The 27,655-nt window shown below is 43.0% G+C and overlaps 1 protein-coding gene across 1 annotated transcript; it reads left to right on the top strand.

The window, feature by feature from the left end:
• Positions 1-144: 144 nt before the first annotated feature.
• Positions 145-27,655, top strand: LOC100766630 (liver carboxylesterase 1-like). The gene is made up of 14 exons (XM_027405601.2): positions 145-196; positions 2,467-2,671; positions 5,754-5,898; positions 8,065-8,198; positions 10,405-10,558; positions 12,789-12,893; positions 14,247-14,351; positions 15,832-15,870; positions 19,170-19,310; positions 20,878-20,958; positions 21,193-21,340; positions 25,741-25,872; positions 27,122-27,194; positions 27,487-27,655. The coding sequence occupies exons 1-14, from the start codon at positions 145-147 to the stop codon at positions 27,653-27,655; spliced, it is 1,683 nt and encodes a 560-aa protein (XP_027261402.2).

Genomic DNA, 27,655 nt, shown 5'->3' with positions numbered 1-27,655 from the left:
GCCTTTCCTCTCATGATTAGACAACTGGATTGCACATGGATGGGGGTGGTCACAAGACCTCACCATCTCAGGAAGGGTATTCAAAGCACCCCAGAAGAGCTTCAAGACCACCTCACAGGGCGCCAGAGCAGGTTGCCTTCCACCATGTGGCTCTTTGCTCTGGTCCTGGCATCCCTCAACACTTGCCTGGCTTTTGGTGAGTTCTTCTAAAAAGCAAACACTGGGGCACATCTGAAGCTCCTTGGCCTAGGCTGAGGAGGGTGAAGGTAGGTATAAGAGAATATATGACAGGTTCCATATTGACTCACTGCTCACCAGTTGGATTTCAATATGGGCTCTGAGAATCAGAGTCCAGCAAGATCTACCCACCACAGAGATGCAGGGAAGGAAAACACCCTGATACTCTGACTGCAAGTGCCAGAAAGTCAATAGCTAACCTTCTGCTTCAACATGAGGAGTTAAGGGAGCCCTGAGCTATCTCCTAGGTCTTGCTCCAGCCCTGGTCAGATGAGGAAGGAGGCTCAGCAGAGTTTTAACAGTCTCAAACCAGGAGTTCAGGTGCAGAACTAGAGCCTAGCTCAGCCCTTCTCAGCCCTGTGCCTTTGGGCAAGGCCCTTTTACTATGTATGCCTGGGTCACGAATCTGGGCATTAGGAAAACAATAGTTTTCCTTACTGGGCTGTAGTGAGGGTGAAATAGGTGGTTGTTTCTGTAGCACTTAGCATACTGTCTGGGCTAGAAGCACATAAAAAATGGATGGGTTTAAGGAGGTGGTATTTGAAATGGGGTATATAAATAACAACTTGAAATATGGTCAAGTCAGCATGTTAAGAGCCAATGGCCACCTACAGAAAAGATAATTTTTTCCTCAGTTCCCAAGAGGTGTTGGTGCTGAACTGTATGCTGGGTGAGTAGATGAATAAGAGGTAGCCCTTAGATGCAGGGGCCTGACCTTGTAGAGGAAGGCATAGATACACCTAGATGGGAGGGAAAACAGGAAGGAACCACAAGGAGTTGGAAGAGAGAATAAGGCTTTCAGATCACCATTGGGAGCTGGGACTTGTGGTCTCTGGACTTATAAATAGAGGGAGGGAGAAAGGAGTTACATAAGTGAAAGCAAAGAGTTCAGGGACAACTCAGATGCCAAAATACAAACCCTGTCTGGGAAGGATAAATGGGCTACAAATACTGCTAAGTAGGGTCCATGGCAGGTGGGGGGGGATACCTGAAATATACAGGTTCATGATGGGAAGGATAGCAAATCCCTAGCTAAGGAACTGAGTTTTGCTTAGTAGACAAGTACACAGCAGGGACCATTCTGGAGTCAAGAATATTCTTCTGGTCTTTCTTAGTACAGTCACCCTGGCCAGGCTCCTGTCTATCCTGTGGGCTCCATTCTTGTGGAGAATACAATCCTTCTCCCAATTTCCTACAGCTTCACCCCTGTCTTGGTCCTACTTGGTGTAGCACTATAAAAAGCCACCATGACCCTCTTCCCTGATGCTGAAGGACTTGATGACAACCATGGATCATATGTTCTCCTATGGAGCTTTGGGAGAGGGCTAATATCTCAGAGCAGCCCTCCCAGAACATGATTCTATTTTCTCATCCTCCAATGTCCCCATTTAAATACAGACAATGTGTCAACATCTCCACTCAAGTGTGTGGTCAGAAGAAAATAATAATTCAAAATTGGTCTTACCAAAGAACAGCCAATGGCCCTAGAAAGTCTTTATGGAACCCCAGGTTGCAAAGTAGCAAAAGTGGCCAGTCCAAAACATGAAAACAGTCACAACTGAGGACATCCACCAAAGTGGTGGCAGAAGGAAGGGTGAAGCACTGGAGAAGTCGAGGGAGAAGTACAAGAGGAGCTGAAAGAATACCAAGGGAGAAGTACAAGAGGAGCCAAAATCACTAGCTGTGGCCTGTGTTAGTCAGTGATGCTCTTCCAGACTTGGAGTGGGTAGAAGCCAGTAGCCAGGGTGGAAAATGTGCAATTGGGATGGGAAATATAAAAAACAAAAATGAATGCAAATGCTACAACTTATGTCAGATGGAATGTAAACACAGGGAGCCTTACTATGTGCCAGATGTGCATTACATTTTGTATTACTTCCCAAAGAAGTCTACCTAAGTAGACCCTAACATGACCATGTCACAGATGAGGAAACCAAGGGACTGGAAGAATCCTGAATGGACTTCCTGAAGATGAAATTGGGGTGTGGCCTCCGGGGTTCCCTGCTAGTTTTCTTCCAGCACCGATGGGATGGCTGCTTTTCTGCCTCCAGTTCTAGTTTACCTCTTCTGATATCCCTCTGAATTGGGAAGGATGGTTTTTCTCACCCTAATTTTATATTAGAAACAATGCCTACCTGGCTATGGTAACTTATTCATGACCACATATCTAAAAGTAGAAAGTAAGATAACCCTTCTGGTGCATTCTTATTTCTATTCCATGATCATCAGGACACCCATCCTCATCACCGGTGGTGGACACGGCTCATGGCAAAGTCCTGGGGAAGTATGTCAGCTTAGAAGGATTTGCACAGCCTGTGGCCATCTTTCTGGGAGTTCCCTTTGCCAAGCCTCCTCTTGGATCCCTGAGGTTTGCTCCACCAGAGCCTCCAGAGCCCTGGAACTTCGTGAAGAATGCCACCTCCTACCCTCCCATGTAAGCTGCTGGGGTGAGCCTGGGTCTCTTTCAGAAGGATATCTGCATCAGAGAGCTATAGGAAAGAGTTGAGAGGGTTCTCTAATTGATTATACTTTGTTTACATATCCTTAACATACTGTTAGATCTCAAAGATGGTCCATAACTGTTAGAGTGCCCTAGAGTCTTTTACCAAAGATGTATCTGTTGGGCACCTGTCATATTCCAGACATATTCTAGGTTCTGTTAACACATCAGTGAACAAATAAAGATCTCCTACCTTCATTGAGATTGTATTCTAGAAGACACAGAGAATTGAATTTGTGTTCTAAGAGACAAAGAGACAAAGAGATACACAGAGAGAGAGAGAGAGAGAGAGAGAGAGAGAGAGAGAGAGAGAGAGGAGGGAGAGAGAGAGAGGAGAGAGAGAGAATAATTACAAAGCAAGAGAATGAATTCTGTGGTGTGTTCAAATGATTGGTGATCTACTGTGGATAAAATACCGATATGAAGATAAAACACAGGGATCATATCTCTGCTGTCTTGAACTTTCCATGGATGAAGCTGCTAGTGTTGGGGGTGCAATGTTGTGAGTGCTGTAGCTGAGACCAGCAGCTCAGAGTTCCCAGGTAGCCTCTCAGCTAAGGCACCTAGCTTTTACACTGTCCCTCCTTCCTTTCCTCCCTCTCACTGTCTTCCTTTGTAGTTAGGTAGTTTTTTCAAGTGGTAGCCCTTGATCCTTTGACTTTTTTCCAGTACCTCCATGATAAGCATTTGCTTTGTAGTCACTGCAGAGCTTACAGCAAACACCTTATACTTACAGTATTAACCTGACAAGACCCCACTTTCAATCATAAAGAAAACTGACACTCTAAATTTCAACTCTGTCCTTCTATTTTGAATTTTTAATGTCACATTTTGTCTTGCATATTATCACCAAATTCAATAGATATTATTTTATTAAATAAAAAGTTTTGTCGGTTTAAAAGTAGGCGTGAATATTTAACATGCTTACAATGCTAATACAAATGGAATTGTTCTGTGTTTACTGTGAGCAAAGGTTAAAATCCCTGTTACATGTTGTCTTCTATCTGGAAACTCTAGTAGTTCTTGTATGGCAAAGCTCAAAGCAATAAATTCCTTCCCTTTTGTTTGTCCAGGCATATTAGAACTCCTTTATGTGTTACTTGCTGTTCTTACTGGTTTTTTCTTTTACCTTTGATTGTTGAGTGTGTTTATAATATGTCATAGGTGATCTTATTGGGTTGGATTGAACTTGTGATATATGTCCTTATATTTGGATCTTAGCATCTCCCTCCTGGCTGAAACAGTCTCTGTTATGTTCTTTGAATAAGCTGCCCTGTTCCTTGTCTTTGTCAACTATCTCCAATAATCTCCCTGTTTGCTCTTTTGATGTTTCTGATGGGTCTCCCAAGTTTTCTTGTCCATCCACATTCTTTTCTCAGTATGTGTACTTTCAAATAAACTGCCTTGGAACTGTGGTTATGGCTCAGTGGTAAACTGTTTGCTTAGCAAGTTCAAAAGCCCTTAGCATCATAAAAATGACAAAAGGAAGTATGAACGTCTTCAAGCACTGATCTGCTGTTTGGTGCCTTTGATGTTAGTTCATTTTTCACTTCATTCATTGTAGTTTTCAGTTTCAACATCCATGTTTAATTTTTTTTAACATTTAATCTCTATGTTAAATTTCTTTCACAGCGGTATCAACTCTATCTGCTAACAAAAAGCAAATAGAAATATCTCTACATAGACAACTTTACTTCTTTCCAAACAAAACTTCTATGATGAACTTATGAGTCATTTCTTTGTGTTCCCTTAAAGTTTGTTATTCTTCCTTAAACAGAAAAACAACTGGAGTCAGAGCTCTGAGAGATCCCACATCCCTGTCATTGTGGGGGCCCATCTCTGCTGCCCTATTTTGTATATTTATTGAGGTTGTGAAGTCCTGAATGTTCCTGATGCTTGTGGTCATTGTACAACATCGACACATTGAAGGCCAAACTGTCTACTAGTCTCTACAGTCAGTTATGTACCTGAAATCTCCAAGAGTAGATTGGATGCTGTGTTTCTCAAGCTGGTGACAACTGTACCCATATCAGTAGTACAGAGTGTTAGCATTCAGGCATCTGTACTGGCCTGTCCTTGGGGTTCTGACAGAATATGCCCTCAGCTGCAGCCACTAAGAGCACCACCTATGCATATTCACTATGTTCCCTTTTAAAAGGGCCCTGCCTACTTCCCACCCTTCTCTCTCTTTCTCTTCCTCTCTCTGTCCCTCTCTCTCTCTCTCTCTCTCTCTCTCTCTCTCTCTCTCTCTCCTCCTCTTTCTCTTTCCTTTCTCTCTCCCTCTTTTCTCTCTCCTCTCTACTGCTGCTGCTGTCTCCAGCAGCTGGTCTCCCCAACTTCCCTTTCCTTTTTTTATGATCCCTTTCCCTAATAAAAAAAACCACTGCTTGAACCCTATCACATGGCGTCTTTCTCTTGTGCACCACTTTTCTTAAATTTCAACACAGGGCATGCTGACACAGGCTTGCTGTAGGTCCTGAGGCTTTCCAGATGAGATGGCCCCAGAGCACATATGAGAATTCCAGTGCTGCATGACCATGCTTCCCCGGGCATTCAAGCCTGGAAACATGTCCCAGTGGCCAGGCAAGGATATCCTCCCAGAACTTCCCTAAATGGAAGAGACACATGCCCACTGCTGTAAGAGCATCTGGAGTTGAGGAGACTGTGCCACCTCAATATCTGTGTGAGTTAGATGGTGGAGACACTGTCTCATGGGATCTGATGGGCATCCATCCCCCTGCAGGACCTGTACAGCTATTTCATCACAAAATAAGGCCTAGAGTTGATGTTAGGTCCCCCTTGGATCTGCTATGTGACTGTAATGAGTGTCTGTGCTTCTGCATGGTCTTCATGGGGTTCCGGGATTCTTACCCGGGTACCCAGATAGTTTCCTATCCATGCCATTGTCTCAATCCTAGTAATGTCAATGCAATTTGTGAATTTAAATCAGATAGTAGAAAGCCCTCCCTGGACTTTATTTGACTCTGGGGCTCTTCTTTCTTTCCCACCTTCTCAGGTGCTCCCAGATTACTGGGGTGGGGCCAGTGCTCTCTGATGTCTTCACCAACCAACTAGAAGGCGTTCCTCTTGAGTATTCTGAAGACTGCCTTTACTTAAATATTTACTCACCCACTGACCTGACCACCAAAGCCAAGTTGCCGGTAAGCACCCTGGGACTTCAGCATCCCGGATTTTCCAAGGCAGTTTAGAGGAGGATGAAGGATGCTTGGGGTGCAGGTATTGTTAGCCAGGCCTCTGAATTCCCTTGACTGCAGAAAAATTTATTTCATTATTTCAGTTTTCCCCAATGATACTCGGCATATGTGGGAGAATGCAGTGTATCTGGAATCAGATCCTAATTCTTCTGTTTTCTCTCACAGTCATATTAGGAAACCAATGTTGGTTGTCTTAATTTCTGTTTAGGAATCTGACACTGAGGAATTAAGACATAATCTCCATAAAGTAGGAAGTAGGAAGAATTAACAGCCCAACATTCATCTAGTCCCACTTTTATGGCTGGAGCAACTAAAGTAAAGATGGGGGAAGCTATAAATTATGGGCTAATGGACCAAGAACTTAGGGCCCCAATCTTCAAACCATGTCTTTTAACATGGACTTGGAAATCACACAAGTGTGTGGCCTTCCAAGTACTCCAGGTTCCATCTGTGAAAACGATCATGATCCCATGATGAAGGTGTGTGGGATGCAGACTGGGACAGTCCCAGAAGCTTTTCCTTTGCCAGACATCTGGGACATCACTATAATTTGTTTCACTCCTTAGTTGCCTTTGGCAAAGACGAATTACCCAGTGAGTCAGCATTTCCATACAAACAAAGGCCCAGAGATGGGGCAGGCTGCTAGTTACAAGTCTCAAGATAGACAGAAGATGGTCTTCTGGAGAAAGTTAGGATGGAAAATGCCATATAGTAGTTTCTTCAGGTTGTCATTGCCCACCAGCCTTCACTCTGAGATATTCTTGCCTCAGTTCTTCTCTCGGGGTGTCAGGGTGCCAGGGGGCGGAGAATCAGGTGATGTGGGAGTCTAAAGACAGGAGATGGTCCAGCTGTAAACACAGGTCCTAGAGAACAGAGTGTGGATTAATCCTGGGCATGCCTTTGAGAAGATGAATGACCCGCTATTCTAACTTTTTCAGTCTGTTTCTTCACATGGGCACCATCCATGTGAGCATGCAGTGTTGACTTTCAAGCCATGTTCTGGACATGGATGAGCACACACAAGGCTTCAAGCGCATCTGCCCTTTGCCCTCATAGCCCCGACAGCTAACTCACTGAGCTGCAGCTGTAGGCTATAGAGAGGTAGGGCTTAGGTCAAGTCTTGCCTCCTCCACCCCTGATGAGCTGTGGATCCTCAAGCCTATCTGATACATGGATAGGTAATTTTAAAATACTTTGAACAGCAATTATCTCACAGTTCATGAGCTATTTTTTATTTTATTAACAACATTGTAGGATTTTAGCCTTTTAGTTCTTCCTTGAATTGTGACATAGGGAGCAATTAATCAGAAATTGTACCTTTGTACCTACTCCTTTTCTCACAATCCTTAATCCATATTGCAGTGTCTGGTGGGCTGTAGGCTGTCAGTTAAGGTCAGTATCTAAAGACTTCTTGAAAAGGTAGATGGTATCTAGGCTTAGGAGATGGGAAGGCTTGAGGAAGGTTGAGGGGAGACACCTAAAGAAGGGGTACCATTGGGGACATGTGTACTTCCTGAGATAATACTCAGTCGAAAGGAAAGTTAGCTCACCCCTGCACTGAGGTAAAGGCAAAATGTAAGCACCACCCCTTGTTATGATCAGGCATGAGATGGGTGGTGTTCTGGAGACAAAGTGACATCCTTGGTTTTGCTGTTCCCATAATAGCATTCTCAGTTAGAAGAACCATTGAGCTGGGCATTGGTGGTGCGTGCCTTGAATCCCAGCACTCACGAGGCAGAGGCAAGTGGATCTCTGTGAGTTCGAGGCCAGCCTGGTCTCCAGATCGAGTGCCAGGATAGGCTCCAAAGCTACAAGGAGAAACCCTGTCTCGAAAAACAAAACGAAACAAACAAAAAGAACTATTGAAAGACATGGTCCTTTAGACTGGAGAGAAGGGTAATGATAATGAGTAACTAGGCTGCACTGAGTGGGATTGTGGTCTGGGACTAAGTTTAAAGAGCTGAGAGGGATTTGGGCCTTTTATAGTCATGGGAGACACTCATGAACTTTGGATAATGGCTTCCTTAGTCATAACCAAGAAATAACTAGGTCATCCAATGTCGGTCCTTCTCTATGTCTTATAACCTGAATGGTTTCTTGATGCCTGTCCAGGTGATGGTGTGGGTCCATGGAGGTGGTTTACTGTCTGGTGGGGCATCGACTTTTGATGGCCTGGCCCTGTCTACACATGAAAAAGTGGTGGTGGTAGTCATTCAATACCGCCTGGGCATCTGGGGATTTCTCAGGTAAGATAATGGACTTTTGCAGAGTACTTTAACAACCCTTTATCAGAACATTAGGACCCATCCCTGGTAATTCTATCTGCATTCATTAAAGTATCTGTGTTTCTTCAGTTTGGACCCTGCCTATTTTCTCTTTCCTCAACCACACTTGTACACATGCTCTGGGTTTTTGTGTATACTGTTCTCTCTGCCTGGAAGGCCTGTTTTAATCTCACTCATCTTTCAAAGCCTAGCTCTTATTTTATCAGTTATGAAACCCGTGTCTCCTTTCACCTGTTATGCCCAACACGCTGCATTCCCGACATCAGTCACTGACCAACACAGAAGTTCAATGTTGCACATCTCCTGGGACAGAAAGCACAATGCTTGTGTATTAGGGAATGGAGTGGCCAGGGTGGATGGAAGCTGTCAGAGGACCTAACCCAAGGAAACAGTGTTATCTGGAGAGTGGCAGAGAGGACTCACAGCTCACTCCCTCCTTAGCATCTGGCACATGTTGGAGTCCAGACTAGAGTCTCCATCAACTCTGTGAGGTCAGGACCAGGTTTCCTGTACTATAGTTCTTGCAGGCCTTTCTACATACTCCATGCATCCCTGAGATGGTTGCCAAGTAGTCTAGCTGAGCTGCAGCCACTACTGAGGAAACTATGGATCTAGAAGTTGGCTCTGGTCTAACTCAGGAACGAATACATCACCCTTTAAGGGACCATGTCTCTTTGCCTAGGTTCTACCCTCCAAATATATTCAGAGCACTATCATTGGTTTAATCCTTGTTTCTACCAAGATAAAAGCCCTGTGTCTGGTCTACATTATTGTAGTGACCATTTAGCTTTTTCTCTGCTTCCTTCATGCAGTGGCTGCTCCTCATTGGGCTCGAGTGCTTACAGAAAACACACATCCACCTTCCAAACAAGAGTGTTTATAGCTTATAGTTGGAGATTGTGCCAGCTAGGAGTAAAACCTTTAGATAGCTTTGGATAGGAAGTCCAAGAAGAGGTCTTGAGTCCTTTTCTTGAAGTCATCACATATTGGCAGACCTCTGTGCTAGTGGTAGATGGTCTCAAGGCCGTTTCCAATTATCCTGATCATCAGCCACCTGCCAGTGTCTTTAGCCAGTTGTTTCTTGACTCTAAATGCTTTGCATCTGTTCCTTCTCTAGCCACACAATAATTTCCCACATATTTCTATTCTGTTTCTCTTTACTCTTCAGCTGAAAATCTCACTATCAGCAGCCAATAATGACCACACTGTGCCTTTGCTATTTAGAAATTTTTCCACCATGTCAAGTATTCCACCACTCTTAATTTTAGCCTCATGTAAGGCTTTCAGGTGTGGACATGGCTTCCTCAAGTTCTCTGCAAAGATGCACAGAGTGTTCTTTATTCTAATCATAGCTTGTACCTGAGTCATCTATAGCACTCTCCCATACAACACTTCAGGATGACCAGCCTGCTCCTGCAAACACTTTAGACTTTTCCCAAAGCCACTTTCACATGTTCTAGTACAGTGATGTCAGCAGACAAACTCTCTCTTTGGTACCAATTTTCTGTCTTAGGCTGCTTGCCATGGGTATAACAAACACCTGAAGCTTAGTATTTTGTAAAATCTGGGGTTGCGTTGCGGAGAGTGAATACTGATCTTGCAGAGGACCCACGTTCAATTCTTAGCACCCACATTGGGCAGCTGATAATTGCCTATGACTTGAGCTCCCGGGAGATCCCATGCTTCTGGCTTCCTGCAGGCACCAGCATCCTCAAAAGCACAGACCCATGCAGGCACACACATAATTAATAATAGAATATATTTAAAAAATTTAATGAGATTTATTTATCACACAGCTTCAAAGGCTGAAAGTCCAAGCAGCATGGCGTCAGCTGTGGCAAAGACCTCTGGGTTCATTCCAACAGCTGCTATTGTGACAAAAGGGAGTAGCAGAAAGCCAGAGAGCAAGTAGGAGCAAGTACAGTTTTCTGTGACTTTTTCATGAGAACTAAGCAGAATGCTACTAGAACTGCATCCTTCCTAGTGCCCTCCATAGCCCAATCACCTAACAATGGACTCCCCCTCTTAAATGTTAGACCACTTCCCAACACCCCCACATTAAAGACCAAACTTTTAACACATGAAACACTGAGGGATGATCCACATCCAGACCCATCATAGGCCAGCCACAGTGCCTCTGACTCCTACTCTCATCCTTCTCTTACAGCACAGGAGATGAACACAGCAGAGGGAACTGGGGTCACTTCGACCAAGTAGCTGCCCTACACTGGGTCCAGAACAACATTGCAAACTTCGGAGGGAACCCAGGCTCTGTGACCCTCTTTGGCGAGTCAGCAGGAGGGGAAAGTGTCTCTGTCCTTGTAAGTGTTCCTGGCACCAACTCCATGTCCAAGGTTGATGTGGCTGCTGGTAAGACCTCTTGGAGATCATTCAATCCAGCCACAGGCACTTTGGCTAGCAAGACCTGCATTCAGATTGACACTACTCATGGCTCAGCATCAGGCAGTGTAGAAATAAAGACCAGGAGTGCCCAAAAAGCTCAGACATCAGCATTGTGTCCTGAGGACCAAAAGAATGTCCAGCTGAGCCTGGGACTGTGGCATTCCTAGTCTTTGCACTTGATTGAGTCTCTCTCTCCTCTTCCTAATCATTTTAGCTTTGTGACTCACCTGACTTGAAGGTGGTTTTGCCAATAGTCAGTAAAAAGTCCATGTTTGTCTGGAGACCAGATTTACAGGTAAAGAGATGGTTAGTGCTGATAGCAGGTGCAGCCTCCCCTGAGGTTGACATGTGGCTTGTTCATACCAAAGTGGTGGGCAGCAGTCTTCGGCCTAAGGCACCCTACTTTAGATGAAGAGAGAGAGAGAGAGAGAGAGAGAGAGAGAGAGAGAGAGAGTAGAAAGTGGAAGGAGCTCACAGCCTACAGGCATCGGTGGTCTTTCTCGTGTACAGATGGGTGTGCATTGAAGGAAGCTATAGAAGGCACTGGGAATGGTAGAAAGCTGTAGTTGGAGGGTCAGCCCCATTATCTTTTAAACATGTATAAACTTCATACCTGAATACACACAGGATAATATTTTATATTTTCAAAGCAGAGTTTAAAACTAAGCAAAAGAGCCGATAATGCCAAAGGAGAAAGAAGTCATCCATGATCCCACCATCCAGGCATTGTCACTATGACATCCTAACCTGTATTTCCCTTGTCTTTTTCCACAGTACTATTTGTCTCCCAGGTCTCTGTTGATCATCTACCTATCCTATCTCTCTATTTCTTGATGTATCACACACCATTTTAAGAAAAACTTTCTTTAGTATTAGACTGCTGTAAACTCCCTAAATGCTAAATGCCTTTCTTTAATATTTGCTTTTACAACACCATAGCATTCTATGGTAAACATAAAACATGGTTTATCACCCACTACAATAATATTAGAACCTTAGATTGTCCTTCATTTTTACTATCATATATACCATGAATTTTCCTTATTTTTAGTTTATTTTGTATTTGTTGGTTGTTATAAAATATTTTTCTCACAATATATTTTGATCATATTCTTTCTGCTTCCCCAACTCCCCCCAGATCTCCTCACCTCCATACCTACCCAACTCTATGTTCTTTTTCTTAAAAGAGAAAAGAACAAAAATCAAAACAAAAAAAAAATACAAAGAATACCAAAACCAAACAACAATAAAAAGCACACACAAAAGCCATATAATTCATTCTGTTCTGATCAACTACTGCTGAGCATGGGGCCTGCATTGTCATTCCACTGGAGAGGCTGATTTTATCTCTCCCAGCAGCTTTCCACTGTTAAGAGTGGGACATTGTGCCCACTTCCCCTTCTCTGTGCTCAGATTTGGTCTGGCTTGAAATTGTCAGTGCTAACAAGTTTTCTTTTTATGAAAAATTTTGTAAAATAGAATATTTATTTATCTAAATTCTTTCAAATTGCTTTTATTACTTATTTTGCTTATGGAGATTATAATAAAATTACATTATTTCTCCCTTTCTTTTTTCCCTCCAAACTCTAAACCCCTCTTTGTTGTCTTTAAAATTAATGACTAGGCTGAAGAGATGGATAAGCTATTAAAGGCTATGCTCACAACCTAAAATATAAAAAAGTAAGAATTCAAATTTATGGCCTCTTTTTTCATTGTTTTACATGCATATATGTGTATGATGTATATGCACATGTATATGCACATACATTGCTAAACACAACCCGCTCATTCCTTACAATGTTCTCTGTGTGTATCTTTTCAGCACTGACCACTTGGCACTGGACAACTGACTGATGTGCTCTTCCCTGTGGAAGACTATTTCTTCCACTCTCAGTATTCCTTACTTTCCTGTAGCTCTTTGTGTAGGGATGGGGTCTCATGGGCTTTTCCCCATCCACGTGTCTATTGTCGTTGTTCTTGTCCAGCACATATTCAGGCAGTCATGCTGATGAGACTTTGCAGGTGTTGCTTCAGACATTATAGAATATACAGTCTCACAGCAAACTCCCTAATCTTACAATCTTCCTCCCTCCCCCCTTCTACACACTGTTCCCTTGAGCATAAATTCTTCTCCCTCTTCCTTCTTAGGTTTTATCTCCTTTGACCAAGAACCTCTTCCACAGGGCCATTTCTGAGAGTGGTGTTGCCCTCACTCCATGTCTGTTCAGGGAGAATACCAGGCGTGGGGCTGAGGTAGGTCACCTGGGTAGCATTTATTCATACACACATACACACACACACACACACACACACACACACACACACACACACACACACACGCATGCACTCAATATTTTTTTTTTGTGTGTGTGTGTGTGTAACCTAGAAAGCATACATTCTTATGAGAGAGATTGATTTTTTGAAATTATGTAATCAAACTAATGGCACTATTTCAATAATGAAAAATGAATAGAGCAAAGAGAATAACCAAATATGATGGAATTGCAAGAATCCAAAAGGAATGTTTAATAATGAAAACATGACAGCTGTTTAGACCCAAATAAACACAGAAACTTATATTAGTTGTAAACTGTTTGGCTGATGGCTCAGGCTTCTTATTGGCTAGCTCTCTCTTAATAATTAACTCATTTATATTCATCTAAAAATTTCCACATGGTCTTGGCTTACCAGAGAATGCCCAGTGTCCTATCTTCCTGGTAACTACATGGTGTCTGCCTTGCGGCTCCTCCCTGCCTTCCTCTTCCTAGAATTCTCCTAGACTGGTAGCCCTGCCTATACTTCCTGCCTGGCTACTGGCCAATCAGTGTTTTAATCATCAACCAATAAGAGAAACATACCTTAACAGCATACAGAAGGGCATCCACCATCATAATCAGTAAGCAGAAAGCTCAGAAAGAAGATAGATATTCACCTGATGAGCAGAGGATATCCCAAGTAGGAGTAAGTATGCAAATGTCCTGTGAAAAGAGGAATCCTGTGTGAGAGAGTGAGAAAAGGCTGGTGTGGACAAAATAGACAGAATGAGCAGAGGACAGACTGAGCCAAGGATCTCTTACTTTTGATCCTACATGTAGCCTGTGCTAACCACCATCAGCTTGTATCCATCTGTGCCTCCTCCTCCAGCCAGTTCATTTCCAGACCACATGGGTACCACACCTGCCACTGCCACTAAGATTACAAACTTCCTCAGGATTCAAGAGTGGTAGTTTTGTTTTGTGATCGGGGTGGGGGCCATTATTGCTTTGACAGTTCTTTGTAACAATGGGGTATGAAACCAAAAGCTAGAATTTGGGATTTCAAGCCACCATTGCACACTATCATTCTCAAAATGGTAGACTTTCAGATAGCCATACCCATTTTATCAGAAAAAAGGCAACTAAGACACAAATATATAAGTGACTCATATCACAATCCAAGTTGGTAACAGGGGCAATATTGCTCAGCCAGAGCCTTCACCTGCGGGTATAGAACACTTTCTGCCACCACATCCCACATCAACAATCTTGAGATAGAGCCCGTCTCTCTGTATTCATGGAGCACAACGATGATGCCATTTAACTCTACTGTTGCCTGTGATCTCTGCAGCAAGTCGCCATTGCTACAGGGTGTGAGGCCGCTACATCAGCCGATATAGTTCACTGTCTGCGTGAGAAGACAGAGGAGGAACTCTTAGCAACAACACTGAAAATGGTAGGTGTGTCTACCCCAGCACCCCCATAGTGCTGTCCTGGTGCAGCCGTCCTCATGCCCTGAACAAACTACATGGGGACCTTTCAGGGACAGAGTCAGCCTTCTGATACAAGTTAGTATTTTTGTGAAACAATTAAAATGTCAAAAATGTACAAAAGTAACTTGTTGAAAAAAGTGCTTAACAGTACCCCAGCTTTATCAAAATACTAATTTTAGCATTGTTATGGGTGGATGTTTGTACTAGGTTAAGCATTTTCAATTCACAGAAGCAACAACCATCTTAATTTTATGGCTGGAGATACTATCTATGTACAAAGGTTTTCAGAAGTGCTACAATGTGTCTAACAGTTGGTTAATTAAATACTTTCTGTAAGAATTTAATCAGGAGGAGTCCAGAATGGAGATAGTTAATAATTAAAAACAAGAAAATATCAATTATAAGTTAGTAGCAGTATGATTCTAGCATAACTATACATTCATCCATCTTTCCATCCATCGTCCATTTATCCAACCACAAATCCATCTAGTTAAGCATGTTATACTTCCACAAATGCAATATCAACTCATCTATACTGTTTTAACTTTTCTTGACCTTTTTAATGCCTATGCCTTATCCAGCTGTTTATACATACTCCCAATGCATTCCAAAAAAAAAACAATAATATATTACCAATTACCTATTCATTATCTTCTATGAATGAATTCATCAGATTCACCAATATGCAGTGTACCATATGACTATCCATCCATTCAGAAGTCTATCCAGGTACTTAATGGGCTAGAAGGGGTGCAAAGACAGAGAGCACACATTCATTACATCCAGCTAAGACACTTGAAAGGAAGGTGACACAGAAGATGGGTGATAACGATGCTCTGTTATCATAGGGAGGCTTGTCAGAACAAACACTCAGAAAACACAGCATCCAGGGCCATGTAACCTATTCCCTTCATTGGGAAGACGTGAGTACAATGTCAGGAGGTCTTGAAACTTTGACTCCCCTACCCTTTGTTCTTGCTTTCATTATTTCTCAACCCAAAATGCCGGAAGATACTACTGGAACCCATAACATCCTATTAACATGGGGCACTGCCTATAAGTTCTGGCACACCAGGTTCTCACAAAATGATCCAACTAAGAATAAATATAATTGGTTTCTAAAGCTTGGATATAGACATTTCAGTTATTCTCCTGGTGACACAGAAAGAAAAGGCAAAGGAAAGGCGGGCACACTGGCAGTATCAACTCCAAAGCTAGGGAGCCTCACTCTGGATCTCAGGGTCTGTCTCTGTTTGTGCCTATCCTGCCTGCCTTGTCTTACTCCACAACCATGTGCTTGTGTGCGGTAGAGCTCAGGTCTTCCCACACTGGGGCAAGCCAAGAAGGGACCAGTACAGAGAACCTGACAACTCAGGGAGTGTAACTAGGGGGTCTTTGTAGAAGGATGCCTGCTCACCACATTGTCTGCCTTTGTCTTCACAGAAATTCTTTGCTCTTGATTTGCATGGTGACCCCAGAGAGGTAAGGGTCCCTGCTTTTCCATTACAGGTGCTGAGTCTTAATGCCTTTAAGCTTCAATTAACTATTAATCCTTGTGAGATGGCAGTTATGCTCTGCGGGCATGTTGCAGAGGCCCATAGAAGGTATTCACTTGCTAGAGTAATGAAACCAGGAAAACCACAAGCAGAGATTTTCATCACAGGAAGTGTCCCCAATAAGTAGCTCAGTCTCCTGGGCTCAGGTGTTTCCTTTACCTTTCCTGCTCACAATATGGTCCTGTAAGAGGAAGCTGAAGTTACACTAGAACCTTCCAATGTCAAGGGGAAAAGATGTTTGGGTAAGGTTCTTAGGAGCCTTCACTGAGGAGCTCAAGACTGATGGATGCACTCAGCAGAAACTCCAACATTGCCCTCCCACCCTGTCCTGCATGCCCACCTCCTAGCAGTGGACTTTGTCTTCTGACATTGCTGTGCAGTGTCTACAGTCCAGTTCTATGCTCTCTCCCTGGGTATCCCAGCCATTCCCTAATGATCCTATGAGAATGCTGTGAAATTCTTTCAGCCATTCTTCAAGGTTTTATGAGGCAAGAACCAGTTCAGCAGCTGGCATACAATTGTGAAACAGATAGCAGTCTGGACCTTCCTGAAGCCTTCTGTTCCAAGTGGAGGCATATGTGCTACAGAGCAAATAAAATATGCTGATGTGGACTTAGATATTACCAGTATCCACTGATCACAAAGTGGAAACAGATAGTAGCCAAGGGGCCATGCAGGTACGGAGACCATCCAGGAGGGCTGCACTGCAGCCTACCCAGATCCTGGCAAATTATACCAAGGCCTGGACAGAAGGGTGGCAAGAAGCAGTTTTGGAGTTGAATGTTTTTCTAGGGATAATTGACAGGATTTGCTGGTGGAAGCTGTAGAGTAAGAGATAAAGAGAAGAAGTAATAATGCCCCAATCCTTCTTCACCTTCAACACTTTTCATTACCAAAGTCCACTGTCAAGGACAAAAACACCTGTTCCATTCACATTATCTGGTCCTTTTTGGCAGCCTTCTTTGTCAGCCCTCTGTGCATTCTACACCTCCTCTAAGGCAGCAGTAATTGCACCCAGAACCTACTCTCTGCTGTTAACTAGCATGGATTAGATTCTGGGCCTTGGTGATGGGTCTGCTTTGCTTCATGAACCACATACAGCAAGGGCTAACATGTCAGGCATTATATTTTCAGTTTGGGCATAGGTCCTTGAAACCAGGATCTTCACTCTAGGCATCTGCCAGCTCCATCTGTTCTCCAAGGAGGGTAATATTGTACATGAAACATGGAGCTAGAAATATGGCATAAAAAAGTAGTTCCACAATGACTGAACTGATAAAAGAACTCTGCCAATGAAAATAATATCTAGCACTTATCGAGCCTTTTCCAGGTACAAGTACACATTGTCTGTGTTCAATTGTTTACTTCTGTGGATCCCAGAGATCTAGATTATGCATTTAACCAAACCCACAACCAGATTTCCAACTGCCAATGTGTAAAACAGGCTCCACTTAATCATTCAACTACTTTTCATCAAAGGTAAGAAATAAAATTAAGACATCTGTCAATGTAGTGTGAGTCAATTCCAGTTATGGTGGCTCTCAGAAGGTGACTTGGAGGCAAGGGGTTTTGGTCCTCAGGGAGAGAGAACTCATATTTGAATGTAGACCAGTGGGTGAAGGTGGTCTATCTTAACCATGGATTCTGTGCTTATGAGTTGAGCCATTTGTAAGCATGTGTTTCTAAGTGCTCTAATAAACTCAAAGAACTTTGTGTCTGCTCACAGGTAGAGTGGTGAATGTCTGAGACCCATGACACCCAATTCCATCTGAAATCAAAACAACATACCCCTTTCTCCATCTACCTCACTAGGAAGTGTTCCTTTACTGTTAGTTCCTTTACTGTCACTGATTTCTTGGTTTAAAAAGCTCCAGGGAACAGGGAAGAAGGTGTAATTGAACACACTAATGCTGTAATGTGCATTGTGTGTGTGTGTGTGTGTGTGTGTGTGTGTGTGTGTGTGTGTGTGTGTGTGTGTGTGTGTGAAGTGAGTGTCCTTCAAGTTTCAGTTACAGAACTATTGGCTATGAGTTTGGTGACAGTGTCAGCAACACATTAGACCCACAAGAAGAGACTTGTCTACGTGTAAGTGCGGTTATTCTGAAGAGTGCTAATATGACAGCTGTGATGTCTGACGATGCTGCAAAACGAGGAGAAAGGCTGAATCTGTGGGTTTATGACATGGGCGAGAATATTTAAAACATGCAGTAGACAATATGGTTATGAAAACGAAGCCAGAGAAACCTACAGATTTGTTCCTTGTGTCAGAAACAGGTTAAGCCCTTCCTTCAGGCACATTTCCCACGGCAGTGCAAAGTGATCCACCCCTTTAAATAGCACTATGCTCCACAATCCCAAATATCCTGAGCACTGCCATAGTGTCAGGAGTAAAAATTCCACAAATAACAGTCAAACGTTATGTGTTAGATGTCATCAAACATTCATGAGAGAGTCACAGGGGTGGCTTGGAGGTTGAGAGTACTTGCTACTGTTGCACCTGACTTTGGTTCCTAGCACCAGTGTTAGGTGGCTCACAACCACCTTTAACTCTAGCTCCAGGGGATCCAGTGCCTCTTCTGGCCCCTGTGGGAAACTCCACTCACATGTACATACCCTATAACTAGAGTTTCTTAATTGGTCTATGTAATAAAAACCCAGAATAAGATATTGAGGAAATGCTGAGATATCAGAGAAGTAACAAGCCATAGCACATCTTACCTCCTTAGCATCTCAGCAGACAAGAGAGTGAGTTCCTGTTTCTCCCTGCTTATATCCTGCTTCTGTCTAGCTATCTCACTTCCTGTCTGTCTGTACAGAGTTCTAGACCTTTATGGTTAGCTTCTGACAAGCTCCATTCTGACCTTCAGTCAGGCTTTATTTGAAGAAGCAAGATACCTTCACATAGACACATGCACATAGCTAAAATTAAATCTTTAAAAAGCATATCAATGAATTTCATGTTTTTAGTTGGATCACATCTCTATAGAACTCCATTATGTATATACAAGTATTCCAGAATTTCCACCTCCCCATCACCTTACCAGAGACACCACAAGTCAGAATTCTATCCTTTCACAGAAACTTTGTCCCTTTGGAGGCCTTGAGCTTCTGTGCCCACTGCCCATGCTTACGCAGTTTGGCAGTGTGTACTTGATTATCAGACAGATGGCAAAAAGAACGCATGTATCTGTGGAGCAAATAACCACATGCCACTTTGTTCTCCAGAGCTACCCCTTCCTGACCACTGTGATTGATGGAGTGCTGCTGCCAAAGGCACCAGAAGAGATTCTGGCTGAAAAGAATTTCAACACTGTACCCTACATCGTGGGAATCAACAAGCAAGAGTTCGGCTGGTTTATTCCCACGGTGAGAATGTAGCCATCTTACAGACTTAATCCCCAAACCCATCATCACCTGTGACCAGGACTTCTGCCTTTTCCAAATTTCTATTTGAATCCAGGGAAGCTGTCCCCATGGTCACAAGTGGACATATCCATGGAACTATTCTCCAAGATGGTCCAACTGTTCCCTGGGAAGTACAGTGGTAGGAGTGCCTCTCTCCACATTGTTTGCTTTCCTCTAAATAACAATGAAAAGCTCCAAGTAAGAGATATGTAGTGATTAAAAGCTGTCCAGATTGCTCTTGATCTTAGTCCCAAGGGCAAGAAGTGATGGCAATTGTTCAGATGGAATAACAAAGGATGCCTAGAAAGGAGAGGAAGCTGAAGTGTGGAAGTCAGGCTGGGACTCAGCAGCTTCCACATTGGATTTGAACTCACATGCCCTGAGATCTCCACAGGCACACTAACTAAGACCAGGGAAGACTGGTTTTACACAAGTGAAAATTGACAAAAGAAAATTTACAAAAGAAAATTATATTTGTTTAAATAAACATTGAAAAATACACATTCAAGTAGAATGCTGAGGTTCATTTACTAGTATGAGCTCACTAGGGAAGATATCAAGTATGCAGTTAACTAGGCTCACTGGCACCAATAATGGGAGAGGCTTCAATGTTGTGATGTTCTCAAAGAGTCACTGTGATAGAAAGGGTGACTCAGTGTGGCCAGATACAGAAGTGTTAGTCCACACTTACTTGCCGGAGAAACAGCCTTCTCTTTGTGGAAGAACTCAGCTAGAAGTTAAAGTTGAGCGCTTACCAAAGTCAGGAATGTTTCCTTCCAGAAAGACTAGCAGAGGGAACAAGAGTAATCTCCCCAAATGTTCTTACTTCAAAGAAAATCACTCCCTGGTCCTTGAGGAAACTATTTTTGTTGAGACATTAATATCTCAAGGAGCATCATAAAGATTTTTAAATGAAAGCTTTCTATAGTAGCTGCTTTAGCAGAGGTTGGGGACAGTCTGCTCAACCCCAGGTTTTCTCCTGGCAGCAGTAAACTTCCCAAGTAAGAATGCCCAAGAGATAGGTCATGCTTCTGTAGCCATGCTGATGTTAGGTTGTCTCTGGCTGCAGAGGTTTGCACACATGGATACATGATAAGAGTTCTGCAGGTCTTGGTAAAGGTTTTCAGAAATTATCAAATGACACAACCATAATGGTTGCTGCAGATTTTGTAGTGGCATGTCCTGTACCTTCTGTCCCTGAGTTCTTGGATCCTCAATTTTCTTAGCTTTCCCTCACTGCATAGAGGGTCTCTGTGTTCCAGCTTGATAAACACTCATATTCACACACTGGACACAAATGTATACACATACACACACAATCAGCTTCTTCTATGCATATTTTGAATTTCTTTTGTGTTCTTTCACTTACTGGATAAATGCAGCAAGTTAACTACTGCTGTCTAACTCATCAGAACCCACACACCTGTAAACACCTTCATTCTGCATCAGTTTCATTGACTGATTATCCTATTAGGTTTTTCCCATTAATTCCCAATGATTTACAAACGGCTAACCATTTCTTTAACAGATGATGGGCTATCCACTCTCTGAAGGCAAACTGGACCAGAAGACAGCCACATCCCTCCTATGGAAGTCATACCCACTTACTGTAAGTGCTGGTGGTATCATGGGGAAAAACTGAGATTCAAGTAAGGGCTGGGAGCTTTCCCTAGTCACAGGTCAATTAAATGGTAGAGTAAACGCAACTGGAATATGGAGTCCCCAACCCAGATAAGATTAGCACAGCACCGAAGATGGCCATAGTCAACTGAAGTCCCCTCAATGGGCTGGAAAAGTTACATTGCTCATTGTTGGGGGCGGGCTCTTTCTTGATTTATTACAGAACATCTCTAAGGAACTGACTCCAGTGGCCACCGAGAAGTATTTGGGAGGATCAGACAGCCCTTACAAAATGAAGAACCTATTTTTAGACATGATGGGAGATGTGTTATTCACTGTGCCATCTGTGATTGTGGCCCGCTATCATAGAGGTGAGTCCCAAGGATGGACACAAGAGGGACACTAGCTCCCATTATAGTCTGTTGTGGAAACCGCTGAGGGTCAAGACTCAGAGGCTCATTCCATATGGCCCAGAGGTGATATGGGGTGTGTTCTAAATTGTTTTCTTTTACATGAATCTCTAAAACAGGGAGTTAATTTCATAAACACTCCTAAGGAGTGAGAGTATGATACTGGAAAGAGGCCAGTCAGTGGTCCATTGCCAAGCATGTGTCCACTGCAATGGATGGAGCTAAGAGTTCTGTCATGCAGAGGACACATCCCATGCTTGACCCATCTGAGTAGAGAAGGAGGTAGGCATACCCATCAGCACACACTTGCCATCAGTAGCAAGCTATTTCAGGGGTTAGTTCCTTGACACCTTGACCTTTTGCACACATGGGCAAGGTAATCCATAGCTAGAAACAAAGCCTCATCCAAAGACGACAGGTGCTGGAGCTGACCTGCCTGTGACCATGGGATGTATGGGAGACAGAGCAGCATCTTCTTGGGATCCTTATGTGATGTCACGCTGTTATATAAAGTATAAACATTTGGAAAGTTTGACCAAGTCTGACAAGAGACTGAACCAGTAGGTGATAGATAACTGATAGACAGACAGATGAGAGGAGATATGGTGGGGGGATTGACTAGTAGGATTATTAAGGCCAAGAATTCTGGGTCCAGAGCAGATCAGAGACTTGGAGGTTCTGGCAAAGTGATCACAAGGTGGAAAGCCTTGGGGTCTGAGAGGACAATGGTGTGCTTCTCAGGAGTCCTGAGGCCCTTGAGGACACCTGGTGTAAGCCTCAAAGTCCAAATGTGAATATCCTAGAGTCCTGGGCACAAGTTCAGGGGCAAGAGAAGAAGCTCCAGGAGAGAGAATGTCACCTTTTCTCTGCTTTATTCTCTATGATGCCTACTAGATCTGATGACAACTGTCCACACTAAGGGTTAGACCTTCCCCATTAGTGTAACAACTCACATTCCTGTATGCCCTGGAAAGACCCTGCTCACACCCTAAATAATGCTCTCTGGTTTTCCAGAAGACCTTCATTAACTCAAACTGATACCTGAAACTAACCTTCAGATACCCTGTTCAAGATCAGAGGTTGCTGTAAGGTGTCTTCTCCCTTTACAGTAGTGGGACTGGAGGAAAAGTAGAACGAGACACATAGTATCAAAGGCTATACAAGACCCAAAGCTTAGAGGCAAAGGGTGCTAGGCCATGAGGAGAGGGTGTCTACAGATGATTATTTTCCATGCCTAGGCTTTGTACAACTCAGTAATATAGGTATGGGTAGGTTGAGGGATTTTCCAACACTGCCCTCAAAGCTGTGCATTGCAGGTAAAGTATGATGTTATGAATGCATGAGCCACCTAAAAATGAGATGTGCTCTCCCAGGTGCCATTTGGGGAGTCTTCCAGGACCCTTTCTTCTTACCAGCTCATTTGCTTCATTTCAAGGAATATTTCTCTGGTTCCCTTTCATTCAGTTTTTATTTTTAATTCAGTATTTTATAAACATGATATACACTGTATCATCATTAGGGTTATTGTTGCTATGATAAATCACCATGACAAAACACAAGTTGAAGAGGAAAGGGTTTATTTGATTCTATCATTGAAGGATGTCAGGACAGGAACAAAAATGGAAGGATCCTGGAGGTAGGACCTGATGTAGAGGCCATGGAGGGATGTGGATTGCTGGCTTGCTCCCCATGGCTTGCTTATCCTACTTTCTTGTAGAATCCAGGACCACCAGCCCAGGGATGGTACCACACACGATGGGTTGGACCCTCCTCTATCAATCACTGATTTTGGAGGTATTTTATCAGTAGAGATTCCCTCCTTTCACATAACTTTAGCTTGTGTCAAGTTGACATAAAACTAAGCAGCACAACTAGCTAAAATGGATCCAGCATGTGCCTCCTGCATGTTCCGTGCTCCCCACCACACTGCACTTGAGTCTTTCAGCTGGTATTTATGACTATGAGTTCAGTTATTTCAACCAGAACAGTGCAGGTTATTTTCTTATAGTGCCTTACCCTTCTTGACAAAAAAAATAACTTTTCTAATTATAAAATTAATGTATTTACACTTGTAGAAACTTTTAAAAATAAACTAACACATGAAGAAGACACTAGACATCATTCATAATTCCTCACCTGGAGGCATCTGCTATGATTTTTTTCTGTACTGTCTAATAATTTCTCTACATCTTATATATCATTTATAAATTATTTTTGTATGATGGTTTTGCTCAGAGATCACTATATAATGGGAATTCCCAAATAACAATAAAAATATATCAAGAAGAAAAATCTACCCCAAGCTCAGGAATGGGTGCATGAGGTCTACTTTCCTTGGCCCATTGGCTACTCAGGCTGGAGGCTCACATCTCAGGAACACAGATAACACTGTGTTGACATGTAAATGTATAGATGTTTAACTATGTGTCTAGTCATGTTTTGACTTCTTTTAGAAGTGAAACTACTATTCTGGATCACAGGAACCCTTTAAAGCTCTTAACATGCATTGGAAATTGCTTTCCCATATGTAAGAATATGAGCTTCTTACCTCTCAGTACCATGTGGTAAAACAAGCATAAAGTAACAAAATGTAAATTGAATCTCTATGCTTTCCCCTTCAAAAAGAGTTTAAAAGACAATCACACACAGTTGATTAGTTTGATCTCTCTCCCCCTCCCCTCCTTGTCCCTCCCTCTCCTTCCTCCTTCTCTCCCCCTTTGTGCCCCACCCTGTGTGAATATCTGCATATATGTATGTGTGTCTATGTGTGCATGTGTAAGTGTATGTCTGTGTGTATATTTTGTGTATGTGTGTACATGTATGTACTTGTGTATGTGTATTTATCTGTGCATGTGTATGTCTGTGCATCTTGTGTGTTTGTATATATGTGCGTGTGTGTGTGTGTGTGTGTGTGTGTGTGTGTGTGTCTGTGAATGCAGGTATGTGCATGTGTATATGTGTAGGTGTGTGTGTGTGTGTGTGCACATGTATATGAGTGTTTGTGTGTCTTTGTGTTTTTCTACCTCTTAGATTGTCCCTGATTGTTGTTAACCAAGGATCTATGTCCAGCTTTCCACTGAAGACTTGTTTTATAATTGTAGAAATGTTACTGATCTCATCTCATTGGTTTTAGTCAAGAGGCTTACAACCAATCACACTGACTAAAATGTTCTCATACACAAAGTGTTGGGGATCTGGGTGTCTTCCACCATCATTCCAGTCTCAGAAGCTAGGTTACCGTTCTTGTGCATGATCTTGAACTGACTGCTAACTAAGTGGATCATGGCCCACAGAGAGATGCTTTTTCGAAACAGTTTGCTAAACCACGGAACAGTGGTGAAGGCTGAGAGGGTAATTTAGTAAACCACTCTATGTCTTCATGCTAAGGAGAAAGAATTGTCTGCTATTTTATGGATGAATATTTAATAGTATGGAAAATGATTGCAGTATGTTTCAAGATGTGTTGGATAATATTGTCCCAGTTTTATATACAGAAGGATTTGTGCCGAAACATTAAGGGACTGTGAGTGGTGAAATTATGAGGAAAATCTTTCTTGTTTCTTTTTTGTCTAGTTTCCAATATCCCTACTATGTGCAAACAAACAAAAAAAAAAAGGAGTCAGATATTTTCCCCTGATTCAGGGCCTTATCCTTCTGGTCTCAGAGTCATGAGCTCCTCTGTGGGCATCTATGCCCTACTGTGACCACTGGTACCGAGCTCCCTGGATGTATGGGATGTATAAGCAGAAGTAATTACTTGATCCAATGATCCAGCCGGCAGGAGCAATGGTGCCATGGGGCTTAGACATGATGTCTTTGATGGTGAGAGAGGAAGGTAAATGGGAGAGGCAAACTCACTTTCCCTTTACACCTGAAGGCCTTAACACTTCCATTCATGCACGACTCAAATAAGAATCCCAAGTTTCATAGAAGCATGAATCCTAAGAAACAGAGTGCTTGCTGTCTTCAAAGACTTGTATTTAAATGTTCTCATGCTCAGGCAGCTGGCTTGGGTTCACATCACTTTTCTGGATGATCAAGGAAAGCACTGGGGATGCTTAAAAGCAGGCTGACAGAAGATGCCTACTAGGTGCAGATCTTCTCAGAATGAAGGAGCACAGGAGATCCTCCCTGACATGCATCCAGGCACACACTGTCTGCACTGTATTCTCTCACTGCATTCAATAAAATCCTGTTCAAATCCAAGTTCCACTCAAGCAGCAAGTCCCTAGGAGCCCATAAGTCCCTGTTTTCCTTTAGCTGTTGATCTGGTGAGCAGGGGCTTCTGCACAGTCAGAGGCCTTTGTATCACCCATGGGTGTCTGGTAGCATGCACTGCACATGAATCCATGTCTTCTCAGATGCTGGAGCCCCCACCTACATGTATGAATTTGCGTATCGTCCAAGCTTCGTGTCTGACATGAGACCCAAGATGGTGATAGCAGACCATGGAGATGAAGTTTACTCTGTTTGGGGGACACCATTTTTAAAAGGTAATGGCTCTCTGTTGGCTTGAACTTCAAGTTAGGAGCCTTGGATTCTAGTCCTGATTCAGTGGTCTTAAGCAAGTGTCTCTTTATACATTTCTGTGGCAAAATACTTGACCAAAGCAAGGGCTTATTCCTACTCAATTTCAAAGGGTCACAGTTCACCACAGTGAGGAAAGCGAGGCATTAGGAGTTAAGAAGCAGAGAGGGACTAGGGAGTGAAGTCAGGCTATAAATCTCAAAGCTCACCACTGTGACCTACTCACTACAAGTCTCTATATCCTAAAAGCTCCAACAGTCTTTCCAAACAGTGTTACCAGTTAGGAACCTAGGGTACTAACACACAAGTCTAAGGAGGACATTTCACATCCAAACTACAACAAAGACAGAACTATGTTAGGCAATTTCCAGTGTTTCTCCTCCTCTAACAGGCATACAGGAAGCTGAACCCTTAGGCAAATTGGGGACCTTATGATCCTAACCTATGATAACATTAGGCCAAGTGGAGTATTATCTGTAGGATTCCACCCAAGGCTTGAAGAGAACTGTTTGTCCTTCTAATTGCAGGGGTCTATAGAATGTGAGAGAAGAGAGAATTCATGCTGGTGTTAAGCTTGGGTAGGGTCTAATATATATACATACATATACATATACATACATACATATATATATATATATAATATATATATATATATATATCTTTCCATATCTCTTCCTATATGCCAAAATATCAAAAATCAATACATTTTAATAACAATGTTTAAAGAAAGCTTCTCACAAATATCTTCAGCACCTGGATGTCCAGCATGTGTAGGTGACCTGTGACTCATCAAACAATGGCTATTCATAGCACACCAGTATCTCTGACTGTCTCCTATTTAGGTGAATCCTTAGAACACTAACAGTTCTGGTATATTTCAGAGTCTAAGAGAATGTGAGAAGACCGAAGTCAGCAACCTATGAGCCAAAGGAAACTGGGCTCTGGCACTGTAGCCTTGAGTAGGGAGGGAAGAGCAGGCCACCATGAGAAACAAAGGCAGCCAGCTCATGTACAAACTCATGCCCATTTGTGAGTCCTAGACTAGTCATTTCCAGGCTTTAAAAGAACACTCAAACTCTACTACAAGTGTGGATTACTCCTCGGCAGGTGTATGGTAGAAGTGAAGGCTACATTTCTAAACACCCCCAGACTATGCTAGCACTGCTCATGCACCTCACCGTGATTAGGAACGGTCTTATGTCTTCTTCCCCACAGAGGGTGCCCTGGAGGAGGAGATCAACCTCAGCAAGATGATGATGAAGTTTTGGGGCAATTTTGCTCGAAATGGGTGAGGCTGATGAAAAGGATGGAGAAGATTTAATGGGTGATGTGGGGTGCTGGAGAGACTCCCAATGGGAAGGGGTCGTTTCTAAAGTCTGAGTGACCAAAGCAGTAGCTATAGTGTTCTTACAGTGAGAACACCCTAAAAATGGACGGGCTGCCCCCAAAAGATGGGAGGTGTCTCTGGGGCTATATGACTGCCTGGCATTTAGTTATATGCCAAGGAATTCCCATAACCCTCAGAGAAATTTGAGGACCACACAGAGGCTTTAAGGACCTCCATTTGACTCTGTTCTCAGGAACCCCAATGGGGAGGGACTGACACACTGGCCAGAGTATGACCAGAAGGAAGGATACCTGCAGATTGGAGCCACCACTCAGCAAGCCCAGAAGCTAAAAGAAAAGGAAGTAGCTTTCTGGACTGATCTCCGAGCTATGGAGGTGAAGGAGACACTGAGAAATGAGTAG

This window comes from Cricetulus griseus, chromosome 3, assembly GCF_003668045.3.
Source record: "Cricetulus griseus strain 17A/GY chromosome 3, alternate assembly CriGri-PICRH-1.0, whole genome shotgun sequence".
Classification (NCBI taxonomy): domain Eukaryota; kingdom Metazoa; phylum Chordata; class Mammalia; order Rodentia; family Cricetidae; genus Cricetulus; species Cricetulus griseus.
Note: the sequence above shows the minus strand (reverse complement) of the source record. Positions and strands in the feature narration are given on the sequence as shown.